Raw genomic sequence first — 19,441 nt, 5'->3', positions numbered from 1 at the left:
GGCAGGGCAGTAGAAGCCTGGGTGCCAGCCAAATACACCTATAAGCTGATGAAGCAATGCAATAGCACTCATGCTGAATACGCGGTTTCAGATCAGCCGGCCCTGGCTGAAGGATAGCGTGAGTAGACAACAAATCACATTAACTGACTGAATTAAGAGTGAAGTTTATATTTTTGTTTTTGCCCTTTATACATATAGCACGAGTGATTTCTGCCCCAAGGACCTCAGTTTCAGCGTAAAGTTTTTATAAAAGGCCACTAATCCACTTGGTGATGTACACCATACTGGAGTTAATTAAAAGCATCAGGAATTACTTCATTACTGCAAATTTAATACGTTTGATTGGGGTAAAATTTAAAATTTAAAAAATGCAGCTCGTTACAAATTTTGTCTTACTAAGAAAGCTACTAAAGCATCCCAAAAAGATAATCGCACACAAACGTCCTGGTTCAGAATCAACAAAATATAATTCTTCTTGGATATGCTAGCAACCCTACAGATTCCCATTTCTACTGTCTTATCAGCACCAGGATTCAAACTAGGGGTGAGGGACTTCGCTGGGGCCATGGCCAACAGTCCTTTCTCTGCTACCCTGCCAGAGCACTCGATTCCCAGAGTCACCATCAGCACCAGCCAAGAGACGACAAAATTCAGCCAAGTCGTGCCCTCACCTATTTTTGTTCTTTACAAAGTGGTCAAAGAGCTGTTGATAAAACATGTTCAAGTCGGCAAGTTTCACGCTTTGCCTCACGTTTCTCGGTACAGACATGAACATCTTCTCGGTGATCGGTTCAAACTCAGCTAAAACACAAGAATTGAGCAATATAGTTCACAGATAACAGAAGCAGCAGCTGATCAGACATTTATGAACTACCAGAGTATATAAACAGTGTTTTGTTCGAGATTAAATAACTGGGTATAAAGCTAAAGGCCAGAAATTGTCAGCGATGTGCCGTACAAATGTTTAGTGCATGTTCCATGGTCTGTTCTTTTACCCTGTTGATTAATACCCACTTTAAAACACAAACGGAAGGTATTAAGCATTTACCCACTATTATCGGCGAAGGTAATTAGTAGACTTAAGTTTTTTTTTAAATCACGTCAACTTATGTTGGAACTCTCAACACACTGCACCAGAGTGGTCCAATACAGAGAATTAATGTCACGCCAGCCAGAGGAGCCCAGAAGGCAGGAGTTTCCCCGCAGGGAGGAAAGGAAATCCAGAGTCAGCCCAACAGCTCACATCTGGTTTCTACCAGGCAATTACACAACAGTGGCCTGCAAACCAGGTTACATTCTCGCACCAAGAATGGAGAATAAGTGCCCAGGACAGGGAGAAACACGCATCGTATCGCAATGACAAAGTTCTCATTAATACTGAGCAGGAGTTGAATACCGGGTCAGAATGTCGTAAATCAGCATTTAACTCTGCTTCAAATTTATAGTGATGGGCCAATCATAAAAAGTAACACATTAAAAGGGCAGCCGTATAGCAAGTCAGAACAATGCAAAGTAGGAGTCACACGGAGCAACCGAGTTATACCTGCAACACTTCCCGTTTAAAACAAAGTCTAACACTGTGCCACTGGCTGGTGGGACACAAGTCTGCACCCATGAAGTTTCTGATCTCGGCCATGCCAGGCACGTGCCTAAGGAAGAGAATCTCATTTCAAGTCATCTGACCATAATCCAGGAAACTGGAGACGAAGAAGGAGGGGAGACTTTTTCCCCTACGTGGAGCAAGGTCAGAAGTGTCAGCAAGAAGCACGAGCCTGGGTCAGTTGGGAGCACTCTCACACAGAGCCAGAAAACTTGGCTTGAGCACATCAGCTTCTGCAGCACAGTACTGAGGGAGTGCTGCACTGTCGAAGATGCGTCTTGCAGATAAGACGCTAAACTGGGGGACGCCCCCATCTGCCTGTTCCTGTGGTTCAGGTAAAAATTAAAGATCCCATGGCACGATTTAAAGAGCAGGGAGTTCTCCCAGAGTCTTCCATCAACTAATAGATGAGCTAGTCATTCAATTGCAGTGGGTTGGAACTTGCTATATGAAAAATAGCCGCTGAATCTGGCTACATAACAGTCACTGCAATTCAATGCTTGTGAACTGCTTTAAGTAGTAAGATAGGCACTGTATAAATGCAAGTTTTCTCTTACAATATCCACAAAAACATTTCAGCTGGTGCTAAGTTTAGATGCTGAATTAACAATTTTATTTTATTTACTATTTCACATCTCCTGAGCAACGCAGGTGAATTTTGGCAATTTATTAAGGAGTCATGAGTGCCAACTTATTCCCTGAATTCCAATGTTGAGGCAATTGAAGTAAAAATAGAAAGATGACCAGCAAAATTCTGGAGACTTGTTTCACCACCTTAATTTTTTTATTCATGCTTTTTGCGCCAACATATTTTCTGCACTGGGAGCTGCCAAGAATATCCAATACTCTTGGCCAACACTCTCTCCAGAGTTTGGCACTCAGTCTAGTCACATACCATTCTGTGTAGTATTTAATAACTGCATAACTGGAGGAGGGAAACCAGGTTTGGCTCCCCTGGTTCTGGAAATGAACAACGGAGCCACACAGACCAGGTTTGATCTCTGGTCTGGTCTATGCTGAATTCGTAGATCTCAGTAGGGGTCCTACAATTATCTTCAGTGCTGCAAGATTGGGGACGGAGAGGGGTCGGAAAGAGAGGGAGGAAACAACTGCAGCAGTCTGGCTCCCTAAATACCATTCACTGACCCCTGTTGGATGTTAGGTGAAAATCCCATCAGGCTCAGCTGTGATCTCCGTGCAAGTGAACAGATCAGAAACAAGTTTATAAACAGTGAGGAAAGTCGTGTTCAAGAAAGCTTATGGTTTCCCTTGATCACTTCTGTCTACACCTACCTTCCACCTGTTGTGGTATTGGAGGCTCTGCACAAGGTTCCTATCAAAAAGTGAAAAAGATCAGTTATACTTGGCAGAAAGTAATCAGAACACGTCCACTGAAGTCAAAAGGGCTTTAAAAAAAAAGACAAGCCACAAGAAGCAGGATATCAAACTTTCCACAAGTTGATTGAGCTAGTGTCCTCAAGCAACATTTGCACCCACTCAGCCTTTAATTTTTCTTTTTAAAAGTAAGTGATTGCGTTGCATTTTAACACTGATACTTAGTCCAGTGAAACATGGTTAACTGTTTTCTACTGCTTTCCTCATTGCCCCATTTTCAGCTGCCCGTTCTCAGTTAAGTGTTGTTGTGCTACCAGCTAATATGACACACAAGTCAACAGTATGGGGTAAAAAAAGTTACACATGGATTTTCCATCTCTCCTTTGAGGTGGTGGAATAGTGATAGAAGGATCTCACAGCCTCACCGAGTGCTCAAGATGACAGGAACTGGTCAATGGTACTGAACGTTAAGAGCACTGACACTCAATGTCACAGTCTGGGCTGATTATAGGTGCAATGTTAACTAGTCAGTTCCTGATCTGAGCCACACCAAGTGAAGGGATAGGATTTCCCTGCCTGGGCGGGGGAGGAAAGGGAGAACAGAGAGGGACTGCAAGCAAAAGTCACTGCCTGATTACAGAGATCAAGCTGCAGGAAACGCACAAACATGAAATGGAAGGAAGTTGAAGCAGATTTGAGAAACAGGATACCGTGCACACAGGCACCAAAATTTGGATACAGGTGACTTCCCCCTGAAGAACAAATGGGTTACAACGCCAATCACGACCAGTATTACCAAAACAAAACCTCTCTGTGCACCCAACCTACTGCAAAAATAACTGAATCATGGTGAGCACATAACAATTTCTTGGCACATTAGATCAAGAATTCCCAGCAGATTAATTGAGCAGGTGTTAGTCCAGATTTTCCTGGGCTGTAACTGCTGCAGACATAGCTACAGCATCCTGGAATCAGGTGATAGCTGGAAAAAAGCCATGCTCAAGTGAACAGCAATTAAAACACCTGCATAAACAGTATAATTTAAATGACTTCCTTTAAAAAGGCTAATTTTACACCGCACACCAACGTCAAACCCACATCCCCAGCATCGAAGCTTTGACCACACTCGATCAGCTCCGATGGGCAGGTCACATTGTACACATGCCCGATACGAGACTCCCAAAACAAGTGCTCTACTCAGAGCTCCGGCACGGCAAGAGCGCCCCAGGTGGGCAGAGGAAACGCTTCAAGGACACCCTCAAAGCCTCCTTGAAAAAGTGCAACATCCCCACCGACACCTGGGAATCCCAGACCCAAGACCGCACAAAGTGGAAGAGAAGCATCCGGGAAGGCGCCGAACACAGTCTCTTTGCCGGGAGCAAGCGGAAGCCAAGCGCAGGCAGCGCACGTCAACCCAAGCACCCCACCCACCCGCCCCCCCCACCTGTGACAGAGACTGTAGGTCCCGCATTAGACTCAGTCACCTGCAAACTCATTTTTAATGTGGAAGCAAGGCATTCTTGGTTCCGAGGGACTGCCTAAGATGATGCAATTTTGTATCATTACAATTGAGGAGAGAAGTGAAAGCAATTATGAACGGCACAGCAGGAAAACACAACGTACCTCACTGGGGCCTGCTCCATCCAAAACCTCGGACTTCAGAATCTTCTGCATAGCCCACTGCTCATCATCAGTCAGTGGACAAGACTGGGAGAACAACAACAACAAAAATCAAATGACGAAAGTCAAATCCCACCATACACAAGGTGAGTCGTTCGTGGCTTCATTACAGGCGAACGGCAGACTTCCAGCACGGAGCAAGTCAAGATAATCACATCAGCACCCACAGAAAAACCCACCAGTGGCTGAACCCTTCCTCTCATTGGCCCAGAAATTCAGGTCGGAGGCTTCCCGTGGGTGCAAGCCCCCGACCTGCACTTACCTAGCGCGCCGGCCGTTGTGCTGTGGGCCCGCGTGGGATTCCGATCCTGGGCCTGCTACAACTGCCAGCGCGCAGTGCTTGCGTATCCCAGGGGCGCAGTTAGTTCGAAGCGCCCCCTGGGATCACGTGGGCCACGGAGAGCCAATGGTAGCAGGGAATCTGTATTCATAGATTTGACAGGACCTGTCAAATCTATGAATACAGTTCAGCCCCAAAACATCACTAAAACTTCAAATAATTAAAAAAAAAATGTTTAAATCACATTTTAAAAATAAAATTACACAAAAGAACTATTTTAAACAATAATTTAAATTTTTGAAAAAATTAATTACACTTTCTAACGGGGCTAAAAATAAACTTACCTTTCTTTAAAGTATTTAAAAATAAACTAACTTGTGGAAAAAATGTTTTTTTTTTTTTTACTTAATTCACCACTTACCTTGTTAAGAACAGGCCTTGCGACTGCTTTTTATAAGCGTAGCGCCTGGAGACTTACCCTCCCGGAGAAACCTGCAAAAAAAACAGAAGTTCTAGGCGTACGCGCTGCCTCTCTGGCGCACGCGTTCGACCTGTGAACCCCTTCCTTTAAAGGAACGGAAGTTCCAGTTTCCCCACGCATGCGCAGTGCACGCACGAAACCGGCACTTTCGTTGGGCCTACGGGCGAGTACCCAGCGCGTAGTTCTGGGCCATTAGCTTTCGTAAACCAACACATTTCAAAATCAAAAAGAAAACAAAAATGCTGGAAATGCACAGGTTAGTCAGTACCTTAGAGACAAATATTTCAGGTGGACCCTTCAGAACTGGTTATGGTAAGATTTCTACGTTTTGAGCTCAGTTGAGGGATCTCTCCAAAAACATTATGGGTTCTGACACTGACCTTCTGAGCCTTTCCAGCATGTTCATTTATGGTTCTAGATTTCCAGCATTCAGTTTTTGCTTTTGTTGCTCTTATCAAAGTCTCAGCAAGCAATACCAAACATTTCTTCACTTGGCATTCAGTAATATAGTACTGTCTACTGTTAAGGCAGCGCAAGGATCTCTCAGTATAATCAGGAGTTGCTAAGCTTCAGACAGGGGTTGACAGAGCTCTGTTCACCTGTGGCCCTCAGGAGTCAGTGAGTGAAATGTTTCTAAATGCCAATGAAATGGTTTCAAGTGGTCTCTTAAGAACTACCTTCCCACTACAGAGCGGTATGATGGAGATCCAATCATATGAGGAATCGTGGAACCAGTCTCCTAGAATTTTACAGCGCAGGAGGCCATTCGGACCATCGTGTCTGTGCCAGCCAAAAAAGAGCTATCCAGTCTAACCCCACTTTCCAGCTCTTGGTCTGTAACTTTGCAGTTTATGGTTTCAAGTGCATATCCAAGTAAATTTAAATGTGATGAGGGTTTCTGCCTCTACCCCCATTTCAGGCAGTGAGTTCCAGACCCCCACCACCCTCTGGGTGAAATAAGTTCTCAACTCCCCTCTAATCCTTCCACCAATTACTTTAAATCTATGTCGCCTGGTTATTGACCCCTCTGCTAAGGGAAATAGGTCCTTCCTATCCACTCAATTAAGTCTCCCCCTAGCTCCTCCACAGAGGCAACCCAGGCCCATTTCCGCATAGGTGAGCAACTGGCAAAAATCGATGTGGAAAGAGAAGGATATTGGTGGGAGGCAGCCACAGAGTGTTTCATGGAGGAAAACAGCCCAATGTTCCTCTTCCTAGCCCAGGGAGTGCATACCACTTGAAGGAGAACCACTGCCACCCTGACTGATAGCAGCTAACTCAACAAAGAGCAACAACTGAACTTGGAGCCTCCTTGGTCTGTACAAATGGCAGTGGATCGACCCACTGAGTTGTTGGGAAGGACAGTGGACACAATTATTTTTAAAATTCTATAAATAAAAAGTTCGAAAGCCAAACAACACCCCCCTTATTATAAGGGTAGTAGTTTTTTTTAAATAAAGTTTATTAAAACCATTGCCACAGGCTGTGTGCTGGCACAGTTAAGGTTTTAGCTGGTTAAACAACAACAAAATGGAATGAAACAAGGCCAGCCCAAGCCAGTTCCTTCTCAGCTTCACAGAGCGATTGCATCTCGCACACTCTTGGGGGTCCCCAAGCCTTGGCTCTCGCCGACCTGCCCCAAGCTCTCTGGACTTGGGATAGTGGGTGTGCCCCATGGAGACAGAGTGAACTCCATATTGGGCAAACACTTTACCAGTGTGGATTTATTAGTAGCTTTATTACTTGAGCACGGTGATGGGTTGCCACACACAACAGACACCCAGCCAATCAAAAACGCCCCACACAACGCACGTGACTAATTCATGTCAAAAATAACCCACTGTATCATTGTGAATGATGGGCTCCTCTCCGTGACAACATAGCCCTGTAGGAGCAAAGTCATTTTGAATTTTTCCTGCGAGACAATGTCAAGAGATGGAGATTATAAAGATTTACCTTTAGGTCACTCTGCTCCTGCAGCTTCTGCACTAACTGCAACGTGGTGGCAAGTTGTGAACGGATGAAATCCACAGATTCTTTTTGTTCCGTGGCAATCTGATCTGCTTCCGCAGATAGCGCGCGATAACGAGATTTTATTACCCTCAGTTGCTCCAGCAGCTTTACTGGATTGTCCTACAGCACAGGTGAGAAATAGTGAAAGCTGTAATGTACTGAAACAGCGCAAGCCAAAATAAGTGGGTCTGAATTAGCCACCCCAATATCTAACCCACTTCGATCAGAGGAGTATTTATATATTATTCACTGTACAGCCTTACAAGATAGCCCAATAATACAGCAAATAGGGAGAAAAATATCTGCAGTGATAAATAATGATAAAAACAAGTTACTGTAAAGGGTTCATGTTCTACGGTAGGATTACATCGGATATACAGCACAGAAACAAGCCCATCGTCCATGCTGGCATTCCACTCGAGCCTCATCTAACTATCAGCGTAACCCTCGATTCCCTTCTCCCTCATATGCTGGTCTAGCCTCCCCTTAAATGCATCTATACTATTTGCTTCAACCACTCCCTGTGGTAGCGAGTTCCACATTCTCACCACTCTCTGGGTAAAGAAGTTTCTTCTGAATTCCTTATTTGATTTCTTGATGACTACCTTATATTGATGGCCTCTGGTTTTGCTCTTCCCCACAAGTGGAAACACACTCTCTGTATCCACTCTATCAAAACCGTTCATAATTTTAAAGACCTCTATTAGGTCACCCCTCAGCCTTCTCTTGAGACCCAGCCTGTTCATCCTGATGGGTATAACCTCACATTTCTGGTATCCTTGTAAATCTAGGTAGTTACTGCTTCAGCAAATCCCAATCAGGCATGCAGCAAGATTTCCTCAAACAGTAAAGTCTCTCCATTGACATTCCCTGCCTGACTACATTCTCATTGGATTTCACATGGCTGAAAGGCAGCAAAATAAAAAATGAATTGCCCTTTGAATTTGCTGACGCTCAAAAAACATGCTGGTTAAATTTTTTTTTTTTTTTAAATGTAGAGAACGACTACAAATTGCATAGCTAGAGCTGGTGCTTCAGGACATTTTAATTAAAGTCGCAGCTTCTCGTCAGAACATGCAATTTAAACTAGTGGAGTAGTTTCTTGTTTTGGTACACTGTAGGGCTGCCATGCAAACTTTGCAATTCATAAAAAACAGACACAAATTCCTGGATTCCAGTTTTTAAATGAACGGTTGGTTACATGCTGGGGCAGAGCATGCGGCCAACTCTTTTCACTGTTTCAACAACAGACAAGTATTGCCTGACAATGCCCTGCAGAAATAAAAGTGGTCTACAGAGCTTAGCCAAACACGAAGATTTCCCCACGATCAGTGCTCTGATAAGACGCAACATCTGTACCTGTGTTGGTGTGTTCTGAGGAAGATTTTTCACTATTTCAAACTCTAGTTTGTGCTCGATATAATCCAGATCAGACTCTGCCTTCTGGAACTAAATTGAGGAAGGAAAGTAAATCACTGAAAAGTACAAGTAAAAAAAAAATTGCTGGTTAAATAGACTGCTTTTTCTGTCTTCACCAGTAACACAAGAGATCACATCACAGCTTATTGTCTCCATCATATCTGCCCTCCAGGGGTTCTAACACTGGACCAGCACACTTACCAGTGATGCTGCAGAACATCAGTCGATCCCGGGACTCAAAACCTGCGACCACATCGGCTGAGTTAGAGGAAGGCCGTATAAAACTGCATAAAGCACGAGTTTCCAAATCATGTCACGTATTGGCCCTGAAGCTTGTCACACACAAATTTAGCGACTGACATCATTTCAACCATCTCTTGAACTGATCCACTCAGGTTAGTTTACAAAACCAATCCTAGTGTTGAGGCCAGGCCAGATCAGTCAAATTCTAGAATTGTTTCTGAAAGTTACAAATTAGCACAGAAAATGGTAATAATATGAATGGGGATTGGGGGGAGAAATGTCAATGTTTTAAACCTCACCCCCCACCCTAGTGCAATTCAGGCATGGCTTATACAACAGCCTTTGTGGTTCTGTAGCTCAGTCTGGGTCTGCGCTCACCTACTCTTGCTCCAGAGTCCCGGTCCTGTGGTCGCTCCAGCACCTCTAACTTATCTCTGGCTCCCCAGTGGATCAGCGAGCACATTAAAAAATCAGGTTACCCTCGCTGGGGAGCTGTGATAAGTGATCTTAAATGTGAATCACATTTTCCCCTCCCATGTCAGCTGACAACGGGGGGGGGGGGGGGGGGGAAAAGAGAAGAGGGCGCGGAGAACAAGAAAGAGGCCATCTCATACACAATATCAAATCTTAAAAATGAAAAAAGGAGTTAAAACTAAAATGTATTGCTTGGGCAGTGATCTAAAAGTGCAGCACAGTAAAAGCTGCAATTAATAACTCTCGAGTTACAGAATCTGTTGGCATTATGAGTGAAGGTGCAGTTTATTGGGAGTCACTTGTAAAACGTGTCAGTGCCTGCCAGCCGCACATTTCTGCTATGCAGGAGTCTCAGATGCCCAATGGCCTCGAGGGGAGTCGCAGAACCACAGACATTTGGTTAATCCGCCAGCTCTTGCACAACAGACAGGCTGAAAGCCCTTAGGAAAATTGTGTCACAGGGCTCATTGTGCTCAAACACCTGGTTTTTGGCGTAAAACCGCTCGGTGCCCCATTCCCAGGTGTGGAATGCCAACTTGAGCTGCGAATTGTACACTCCCTCGAGTAAGGCAGTAAGGAGTACGTTCCATTTTCCCTGCAAACATTTAATGTCTTGACACGCAAAGACAGTACTGGAATTTTGGAGCATCCCCCCTTCCCAATGGCTCAGCAAGATTATAGAATACCTAAGCCACAGGGATTCAATCCCTGGTCTGTGCCGGGTTCGCTGGTTTCAATCAGGGCAGCAGTAAAGGGCGCTCAAGTACTGTAGGGTAAGGGATCCTGCTCCTTTACTATGCAGAGACCACCTGCTGCAAGAAAGCACTGAGCAAGGATAGAAAGAAAGACTTGCATTTCTACAGCACCTTTCACAACCTCAGGACGTCCCAAAGCAATTTACAGCCAATGAAGTACTTTTTGAAGAAGTGCAGTCACTGTTGTAATGTAGGAAACGCGGCAGCCAATTTGCGCACAGCAAGCTCCCACAAACAGCAATGTGATAATGAGCAGATAATCGTTTTTTTTAAAAATAAAGTGATGTTGATTGAGGGATAAATAGTGGCCAAGACACCGGGGAGAACTCCCCTGCTCTTCTTCAAAATAGTGCCGTGGGATCTTTTACTTCCATCTGAGAGGGCAGACGGGGCCTTGGAAAGACGGCACCGCCGACAGTGCAGCACTTCCCTCAGTGCTGCACTAGAATGTCAGCCTAGACTTTTGTGCTGAAGTCTCTGGAGTGGGACTTGAACCCACAACCTTCTGGCTCAGAAGCAAGAGTGCTACCCACAGAACCACAGCTGGCACTAGGATGAGGCTCATTGTGGTTAACAGCTTGACCACACGGACCATCAAACGTCACCCATGATTCGGGGGAGGTAAAGATGGTATCTACAGACGTGTATCCAGCAAGTGTCACACCTCAAGAGAAAGGGAATGTGCGGGAGGGAGAGAGAATTGTCCTTTTGCCCTGCTCTCTGATTCTCTAGTCAGTCTCACCTTAAAGGCTGGTAAGTAGCGGATATTACAATAATCCCCCTCTGCTGCCCTTCGGAGATTGAGGGGAGAGAACGACTCACTTAAAGATTTTGGAATGGCAAGTGGGTACACAATACACAGATTTATACCAATAAAGGTTGGGTTGAGGGACACTTTGATCCAGGAGGCAGCAACATCCCTTAAGTTAGGTAGTGGAGCAGATCTGGTTAGTGGTCAGGGTCAGGAGGGTGTGACTGCGACTCAAGGCATGTAAGGGGACCCCGGGTGCAGTGCTGGAGAAGCCTTGGCCCTTATCCAATAGGCACGAGGTTCTTGCTGCCTGTGTGGATGAGGGCAAAATCTGTAGGGTGGGTGAGCAAACTGGCCATGGCACAAGAGGCCATTCAAGTGGGGGGGGGGGGGGGGGGAGTGAAAAGGAATGTTGTAGTGGTGGGGGGGGGGGGGACAGTATAGTCAGGGGGATAGATACTATTCTCTACAGCTGCGACTGGGAGTTCCGAAGGCTGTGTGCCTACCCGTTGCCAGGGTTAAGGAGACCTCCTTGCGGCTAAAGAAGGACTTTGAGTAGGAGGCAGAGGATCCAGTTGTCGTGGTCCACGTTGGAACCAACGACACAGGTACAACTAGGAATGAGGTTCTGCCGAGAGAGTTCGAGGACCTGGGGTCAAAGTTAAAACGCAGAACCTCACAGGTAATAATCTCTGGATTGGTACCTCAGGCACGTGCAAATTGGCATAGGGACAAACAGATTAGAAGGTTGAATGCATGACAAAGAGTGCTGTAGGAGGTAGGGGTTTTGCTTCATGAGGCACTGGCTTCAGTACTGGGAGCTGTTCCGTTGGGACGGGCTCCACTTAAACCGGCTGGGATCAGTGTCCTGATGAGTCGAATAACTAGGGCTTAAAACTAATGAGGGGGGGGGGGGGGGGTCGGATTCAGGAAAGGGTCAATTCAAAAGCAGTAAGAGAAATGTCAAGGCTGTAGAGCAGAGTAGCGATTTGGGTAAAAATAAGCAGTGGTCAGGAAGGGACAGAGCTTAACAAAGGTAATAAGGCATCAGTGACTAAGGTGGCATCAGGGAACAATAGAAAAAGTTAAAGATAAAGGCACTATATCTGAATGCACGAAGCATTCGCAACAAAATAGATGAATTAATAGCAAAGATAGAAATAAATGGATTCGATCTAATAACCATGAGAGAGTTGTGGTTGCAGAGTGACCAAGGTTGGAAGCTAAATATTCCAGGATGCTTCATTTTAGAAGAAATAGGCCGGGGGGGTTGGGGGGGGAGAAAGAGGGCAGCCCTGATAATAAGAGGATGGGATAAAGACAGTAGAGACAAAGGTTCTTAGCTCAGAAAAACCAAGATGTAGAATCACAAGAAACAAGAAGGGACAGAAAACACCCTAACAGTAGTTGTAGTGTCGGGCAGTTTAAAATCAAGAAATTAGAGGCGCATGTAACAAGGGTAATACAGTAATCATGGGGACTTTAATCTTCATATAGACTGGGTAAACCAAATTTGCAGTAATAGTGCAGAGGACGGGTTCATGGAATGCATTCAAGATAATTTTCTAGATCAGTATGTCGAGGAACCAACTAGGGAACAGGCTATTTTAGCTCTAGTATTGTGCAATGAGAGGGTTAATTAATAACCTTGTAGTAAAGGAGCTTCTGGGGAACAGTGATCATAACATGATAGAATTTTATGCTGGAGTTTGAGAGTGATTCAGTTAAGTCTGAAACTAGGGTCTTAAATCTGAACAAAGCAAGCTTCATAGGAATGAGGGGTCAATTGGCTACGGTAGGTTGGGAAACTAGATTAAAAGAGGACAGTAGATAAGCAATTTTAGGTAAACATTTAAAGAAATAATTCATAATTCAATACAGGTAGACTACCCTTTATCCGGACTTCCGAAAACCGAAACCCTCTAAAAACCGAAGGTTTTTTCGTTCAGCGTAAGTCGTGCGTACGAACGAAAAAACCTTCGGTTTTTAGAGGGTTCCGGTTTCGGAAGTTCGGATAAAGGGTAAGTCGTGCGCACGACCCCCCGCCGACCCCCCCCCCCCCGTGGACCCCGCCGGCCCCGACAACCGCCGACCCCGCCAGCCCCGACAACCGCCGACCCCCCCGCGGACCCCGCCGGCCCCGACAACCGCCGACCCCCCCGCGGACCCCGCCGGCCCCGACAACCGCCGACCCCCCCGCGGACCCCGCCGGCCCCGACAACCGCCAGCCCCGACAACCGCCGACCCCCCCGCGGACCCCGCCGGCCCCGACAACCGCCGACCCCCCCGCGGACCCCGCCGGCCCCGACAACCGCCGACCCCCCCGCGGACCCCGCCGGCCCCGACAACCGCCGATCCCCCCGCGGACCCCGCCGGCCCCGACAACCGCCGACCCTGCCAGCCCCGACAACCGCCGACCCCCCCGCGGACCCCGCCGGCCCCGACCCCGACTGACTTACGCTGAGCGTCAGCGTAAGTCGTGCGCACGACCCCTGCCGACCCACCTTCCGAAATCCGAAATTCTCCTTTATCCGAAACTCGGCTGGTCCCGAGGTTTTCGGATAAAGGATAGTCTACCTGTACATAAGAAAATACATTTCCTTAAAGAATAAAAACCCCACAGGAAAAATGGTTCAACCGTGGCTAACTAGAAGTTAAAGATAGTATTAGATTAGGAAGAGGCTTATAATGTTGCTCAAAAGAGTAATAAGCCTAAAGATTGGGAGGATTTTAGAATTCAGCAAAGGGGAACCAAGAAATTGATGAGAGAGAAAATAGAAATGAGAGTAAACTAGCAAGAGACATAAAAACAGATTGCAAGAGCTTCTATAGGTATGTATAAAAAGGAAGAGATTAGCAAAAGTAAATGTGGGTCAATCACAGGCAGAGACAGGAGAAATTATAATGGGTAATAAGGAAATGGCAGAGACATTAAACAAATACTTTGTATCTGTCTTCACTGAAGATACAAATAACATTCTGGAAATAGTGGGGAACCAAGGGTCTAGTGAGAATGAGGAACTTTGAGAAATTAGTATCAGTAAAGAAATAGTACTGGAGAAATTAATGAGACTAAAAGCCAACAAAGCCTCTGGACATTATGGCCCACATCCTAGGGTTTTAAAAGAGGTAGCTGCAGAGATAATGGATGCACTGGTTTTGATCTTCTAGAATTCTAGATCGGTCCCTGTGGATTGGAAGGTAACAAATGTAACCCCACTATTCAAGAAAGAAGGGAGAGAAAACATGGAAGAATAGACCAGTTAGCCTGACAGTAGTAGGGAAAATGCTAGAATCTATTATTAGGGACTTGGTAACAGGGCACTTAGAAAATCATAATATGGTTAGACAGTCAACACAGATTTATGAAAGGAAAATCGTGTTTCAAATCGAATAGTTTTTTGAGGTTGTAACTAGCAGGGTAGAGAAGGGAGAACCAGTAGATGTCGTGTATTTGGATTTTCAGAAGGCATTCGATAAGGTGCCACACAAGAGGTTATTGCACAAAATTAAGGCTTGTGGAATTGGGGGTAATATATTAACATGGACTGAGGATTGGTTAACAGACAGATAACAGAGATTAGGAATAAACAGGTCATTTTCGGGGTGGCAGGCTGTAACTAGTAGGGTACCGCAAGGATCAGTGCTGGGGCCTCAGCCATTTACAATCTAGATCAATTACTTAGATGAGGGGGATTGAGTGTGATGTATCCAAGTGTGCCGATGATACAAAGCTAGGTGGAAAAGTAAGTTGTGAGGAGGATGCAAAGAGATATAGACAGGTTAAGTGAGTGGGCAAGAACATAGCAGATAGAATATAATGTAGAGAAATGTGAAGTTATCCACTTGGGTAGGAAAAATAGAAAAGCAGAATATTTAAGTGGTGAGAGACTGGGAAATGTTGATATTCAGCGGGATCTGGGTGTCCTTGTACACGAATCATTGCAAGTTAACATGCAGGTACAACAAGCGATTAGGAAAGCAAATGGTATGTTAGCCTTTATTACAAAAGGATTGGAGTATAAGAGTAAAGACATCTTACTGCAATTATACAGGACCTTGTTGAGACCACACCTGGAAGTACTGTGTACAGTTTTGGTCTCCTTACCGAAGGCTGGGAAGTCTAGAACTAGGGGGGTCACAGTCTCAGAATAAGGGGACAGCTATTTAGGATAGAGATGAGAAATATCTTCACTAAAAGGGTCGTCAATCTTTGGAATTCTCTACCCTAGAGGGCTGTGGATGCTCAGTCACAGTATATTCAAGGCGGAGATAGATAGATTTTTGGATATTAAAGGGAATCAAGGGATATGGGGATAGTGCAGGAAGGTGGAGTTGAGGTCGACGATCAGCCATGATCTTATTGCATGGTGGTGGAGGAGGCTCGAAAGGCTGAATGGCAGACTCCTGCTCCTATTTCTTATAATTCCTGCTATTCGATTACACAGAATATTTTAGTAGTGCTTCTTTCTTGCCTGCACACATTTCCAAGAGTGCTTTGCACACTTAACCTTTCAAGTGCTGGTTAGTTTACACATTATGCAGAATATGTAGTTTTCCTTTATACTTGACGTTTAAAAAAAATGGGGGAGAAATTGGGTGGAGCTGCAAACGGGGCGCCAAGCTCGCCTGATTTAGCGCAGTGTTTAGAGCAGTAGCGACCGCTGGAAATTCAGCTTGAGCGCCCCAAGAGGGACACGGGTCGAGGCTCAAGGCACTCCGCGTCCCTCTTAGGGCGCTGAAACTGAATATCGCAGCGCAACGTGCCGCAGCGCGCACGGCGCGCTGCGGTACTGCAGGCCTTCCTCTCATTCTTAAGGGGGAGGGGCCTGCACCAGCGCGATGAGCGATCGCGAGTGCTGGCAAAAGAGCCCGGCACCGAGAAGTGCCGGGCTCTCGGAAAACAGCCGGCAATGCCGCGGGGGGGGGCGGCGATCAGGAGGCCGGGGACGGAGGTGCTGGCAGGCGGCCGCCGAAAAAAAACGGCCGCCCCGCACCTCCACTTTAATTTGTGCCACTGCCGCTACAGGAAGACCCCGTGAACCGGGCGCCATTTGCAAACGGCGCTATAGAGGCGGTCGCTGCCAAATATCGAGATCGGGGCGGTAGCGGGGCGCTGCGCACACCGATGACGTCATCGGAGGCGGCGCAGCGCAACAGGTTAACGCCGCCATTAGCGCCCCAGCTAAATATTGCAGGAGGCGCGGCCAGTGGCGCTAAAGCCACTGAGTGCCCTCTTTAGGCACTAACTGGTGGCGCAGCCCACTGAATTTCTAGGCCAATGAATTTATTTTTCTTAAGTGCTCAGAAGAGAAGGACATCAACACTGGGGAAAGGAACACATTCCATTTACAAACTTAATTACAAAGTAGAATTAAGACATTGTGTCAACATTAAATGCTTGATGGAAGGGCTTACAGTCCTGAAGGGGGTGGGACAGTTTGCAGTATTCACATCACATTACTAATATTTTTTAAAAAGGGAAGTCGCATGCTATAGTGGCCCTTGCGCCAGAGATTTCCACGATTTTCTAAACTAAAAGGCAGTAACACAAAAGGAGGTACGGACAGGGAGTTGATTGAAATGAAAACCCCAGCAAGTGCTTGGGGCGTTCCAATGAAGGAATCCAAAGGATGAAATTAAACCCATTCTTTCCTTACAGCAGAGGTATCTCCCCCTTCCAGAACAGAATAGGAAACAATGAAATACATTTGTCCGAACCATCTACCATGAATACATGGGTTTTTGGGGTAATGTAGATCAATTTCAGGCAGAGAGTTTTGAGTGTTCACAGCAGTAACCTTTGCTCCAACGATACCAGGTTTTTTATGAAATCACTGATCCAGGACCCAGTGACAGAGATTGGATGTCAGCAGCACAAGCGCAGTCAATCCATGCATTCCATTAAATTAACCTCTTCCGCCCAAAAATGTCAGCAATGTGCACTTTGTCTATCCAGGCAATTTGACCCTTCCTCTGCCCCAGGGTTCTGGGTCTGTGATTTGCAAGAACTGTCGGACAAAGATCACGAGCCCAAAGGTTTACAAATACTTCCATCGTATTAGTGACAAATGGTACCAAGAAAAAAATATCCATACTTCAAGCAAGTAAGTACACAACTGTCAGCCTTGGCCCAGTTGTAGCACTCTGGACTCAAAGCAGAAGATTGCGGGGTCAAGTCCCACTCCAGGACCGGAGCACATGACCTACGCAGACACTTCAGTGCAGTGCTGAGGGAGTGCTGCACTGTCGGAGGTGCGGTCTTTTGGACGACAGGTTAAACAGAAGCCTCGTCTGCCCTCTCGGGTGGATATAAAAAGATCCCACGGCACTATCTGAAGAGGAGTTGGGGCATTCTCCCAGTGTAGAAGCCAATATCCATTCCTCACTGAACAACTCCAAAAACAGATTATCTGGTCATTTATCTCATTGCTGTTTGTGGAACCTTGTGCGCAATTTGGCTGCCAAGTTTGCCTACAAAACAGTGACTGCACAGTTAGCCTAGATCATGTGCTCAGTTCCTCCAGTGGGACTTCAACTCACAACCTTCTGACTCAGAGGAAAGAGTGCTACCAATGGGCCACGGTGAGAATTATGTATTTATTTACTTACTACAAAGAACATTTCTTCCTCGTGCCATTTGTTACAGAGTGGAAGTGTAGACCAATGCCAGGAATAAAGTTCATCTGTTCAAAGGTAATTCATTGGCTGTGAAGTGCTTTAGGACATCCTGAGGATGTGGAAGGCTCGAATATGATGGACCAACCCAACGGGGCTGAAAAAATAAACTGTTGACTGCTAGCAAGAGACCAGTAATAGCAGAACAGGAGTGATCTGAACATGTGGTCACTGCACTATACTTCCCCATCTGGGAAATGAAGCAGGTCGTTTAGACAACACCGCTGCATGTGTTCCAATTGGTTTGTTCACCTACCAGTTGATGAAACCGCTGACTCCGGATCCTGCTTGAAAAGGACAGCCTCTTATGACCTTGTGAACAGGTCATCCAATACCACAAAGCCTCTATTTAAAAGTAATCAATCACACCAAGACAAGAGAAACTTTACCCCATAAATTGAAGAAATTAGATCAGTGGCATACTTCACATACATTCATGATTTGCAGCCACTGCTGATTTTAACTATTTCTGCAGCCTCCAGCAAATTTGGTTAATGCTACTGAAATTTACTTCTCCATTATACTGTGACATGCAAGAACAAGAAACGTCACTGTTCTTCAATCACACAAAGCCATTTGTGTTGCTCTTCTTGGGATCTGCACAATGCACAATATAAATTATTCAGTGACGTTCAATTATTCAAAAAAAAACGCAGTCGGTTAGTGCTTTTAGAAGACCAAATGCTTCCTTACTTAGGGCTGATCCAATTATTGTTCGTAATTGAAAACCAGTCTCTTTTGAAACAGTGCAGGAGAGATAATGGTACCAAAAAAAAAGCAACGAGTTTCTCTTGCCGACTTACACTTCACAGCATCTTTGCTCTTTGGTAGCATGGAACCAGAGTAATGGCAGTCGCTCCAGGACAATGGTTTCCCAACCTTCATCAAGGTTTCAATTATTTTTTTAAATTAGAAGGCACCCTGCCTTGCCCCTTAAAAACACTTCCATCATTCTGTCTTTACATTACTGTAGTGCTGTTTACTCCAGACGAGTCCCACACAGCCGAGAGCACCAACAAAAGCAAACTTATCGGTTCCACTCATTACAGCAGCAAATACCCATTCCTTCTGGTGCTGCTGCTTCCCAGTGACCAGTTGAGCAGGTATATACCGCGACATACAAGTGGCTAATGACTCGAGCACATATTGGATCAAGGATGAAACACATACTGGGACAGCTCAGCACCTGCTCCTGGACTGTTCCCTTCCTTGTTAATAAATTGGAGAGGGATCTACCAATTATATGATCCTATGCTTCTGCTCTCCAAGGGGCCTTTTGGAGGAGACCTGTTTGGAAAACAACAGACATGCACTATACCAGGTCTCGGGTTTCCAGATCAACCCCCAATAAAGAACAGGCACAGCATAGTGTAGCATTTGGTGCCACTCTCCCAAACTTTTTGCGTTGAATAAAGATTGGGACTAATTCAACCACAAATACAAGACTTGAAACACCTCTGCACATCCCCAGGGTGACAATGTTCTTCAAACATACATACCAATGTTTCAAAAGACCAAAAAGAGGTCCTTGGCTCTGTGGTAAGACTCTTGCCTCCAAGTCAGGTCATGGGTTTAAACCTCATTCCAGAGACGAGCACATAATCTAGGCCGGCACTTCGGGACAGTACTGAGGGAGTGCTGCGTTGTTGGAGGTGCCATTTTTCAGATGAGATGTTAAATAAAGGTCCCGTCTGCCTTCTCTGCCCTCATGTGCACATAAAAGATCCTATTT

The 19,441-nt window shown here is 45.7% G+C and overlaps 1 protein-coding gene across 1 annotated transcript in view; it reads right to left on the bottom strand.

Moving 5' to 3' along the window:
• Window positions 1–19,441, bottom strand: part of ska2 (spindle and kinetochore associated complex subunit 2) — a 43,514-nt gene that overhangs the window by 4,013 nt on the left and 20,060 nt on the right. The window contains exons 2-6 of the mRNA XM_085964737.1: window positions 8,749–8,838; window positions 7,333–7,509; window positions 4,559–4,642; window positions 2,894–2,933; window positions 672–801 (exon numbers count right to left, since the gene is read on the bottom strand). Of these exons, the coding sequence (XP_085820863.1) occupies window positions 672–801; window positions 2,894–2,933; window positions 4,559–4,642; window positions 7,333–7,509; window positions 8,749–8,838 (521 nt within the window). The remainder of the gene's footprint in view (window positions 1–671; window positions 802–2,893; window positions 2,934–4,558; window positions 4,643–7,332; window positions 7,510–8,748; window positions 8,839–19,441) is intronic.

This window comes from Somniosus microcephalus, chromosome 22, assembly GCF_052327205.1.
Source record: "Somniosus microcephalus isolate GS21.2 chromosome 22, FLI_Smic_1.0, whole genome shotgun sequence".
Lineage (NCBI taxonomy): Eukaryota > Metazoa > Chordata > Chondrichthyes > Squaliformes > Somniosidae > Somniosus > Somniosus microcephalus.
The sequence above is the reverse complement of the archived record's forward strand: the minus strand, read 5'-3'. Positions and strand labels throughout refer to the sequence as shown.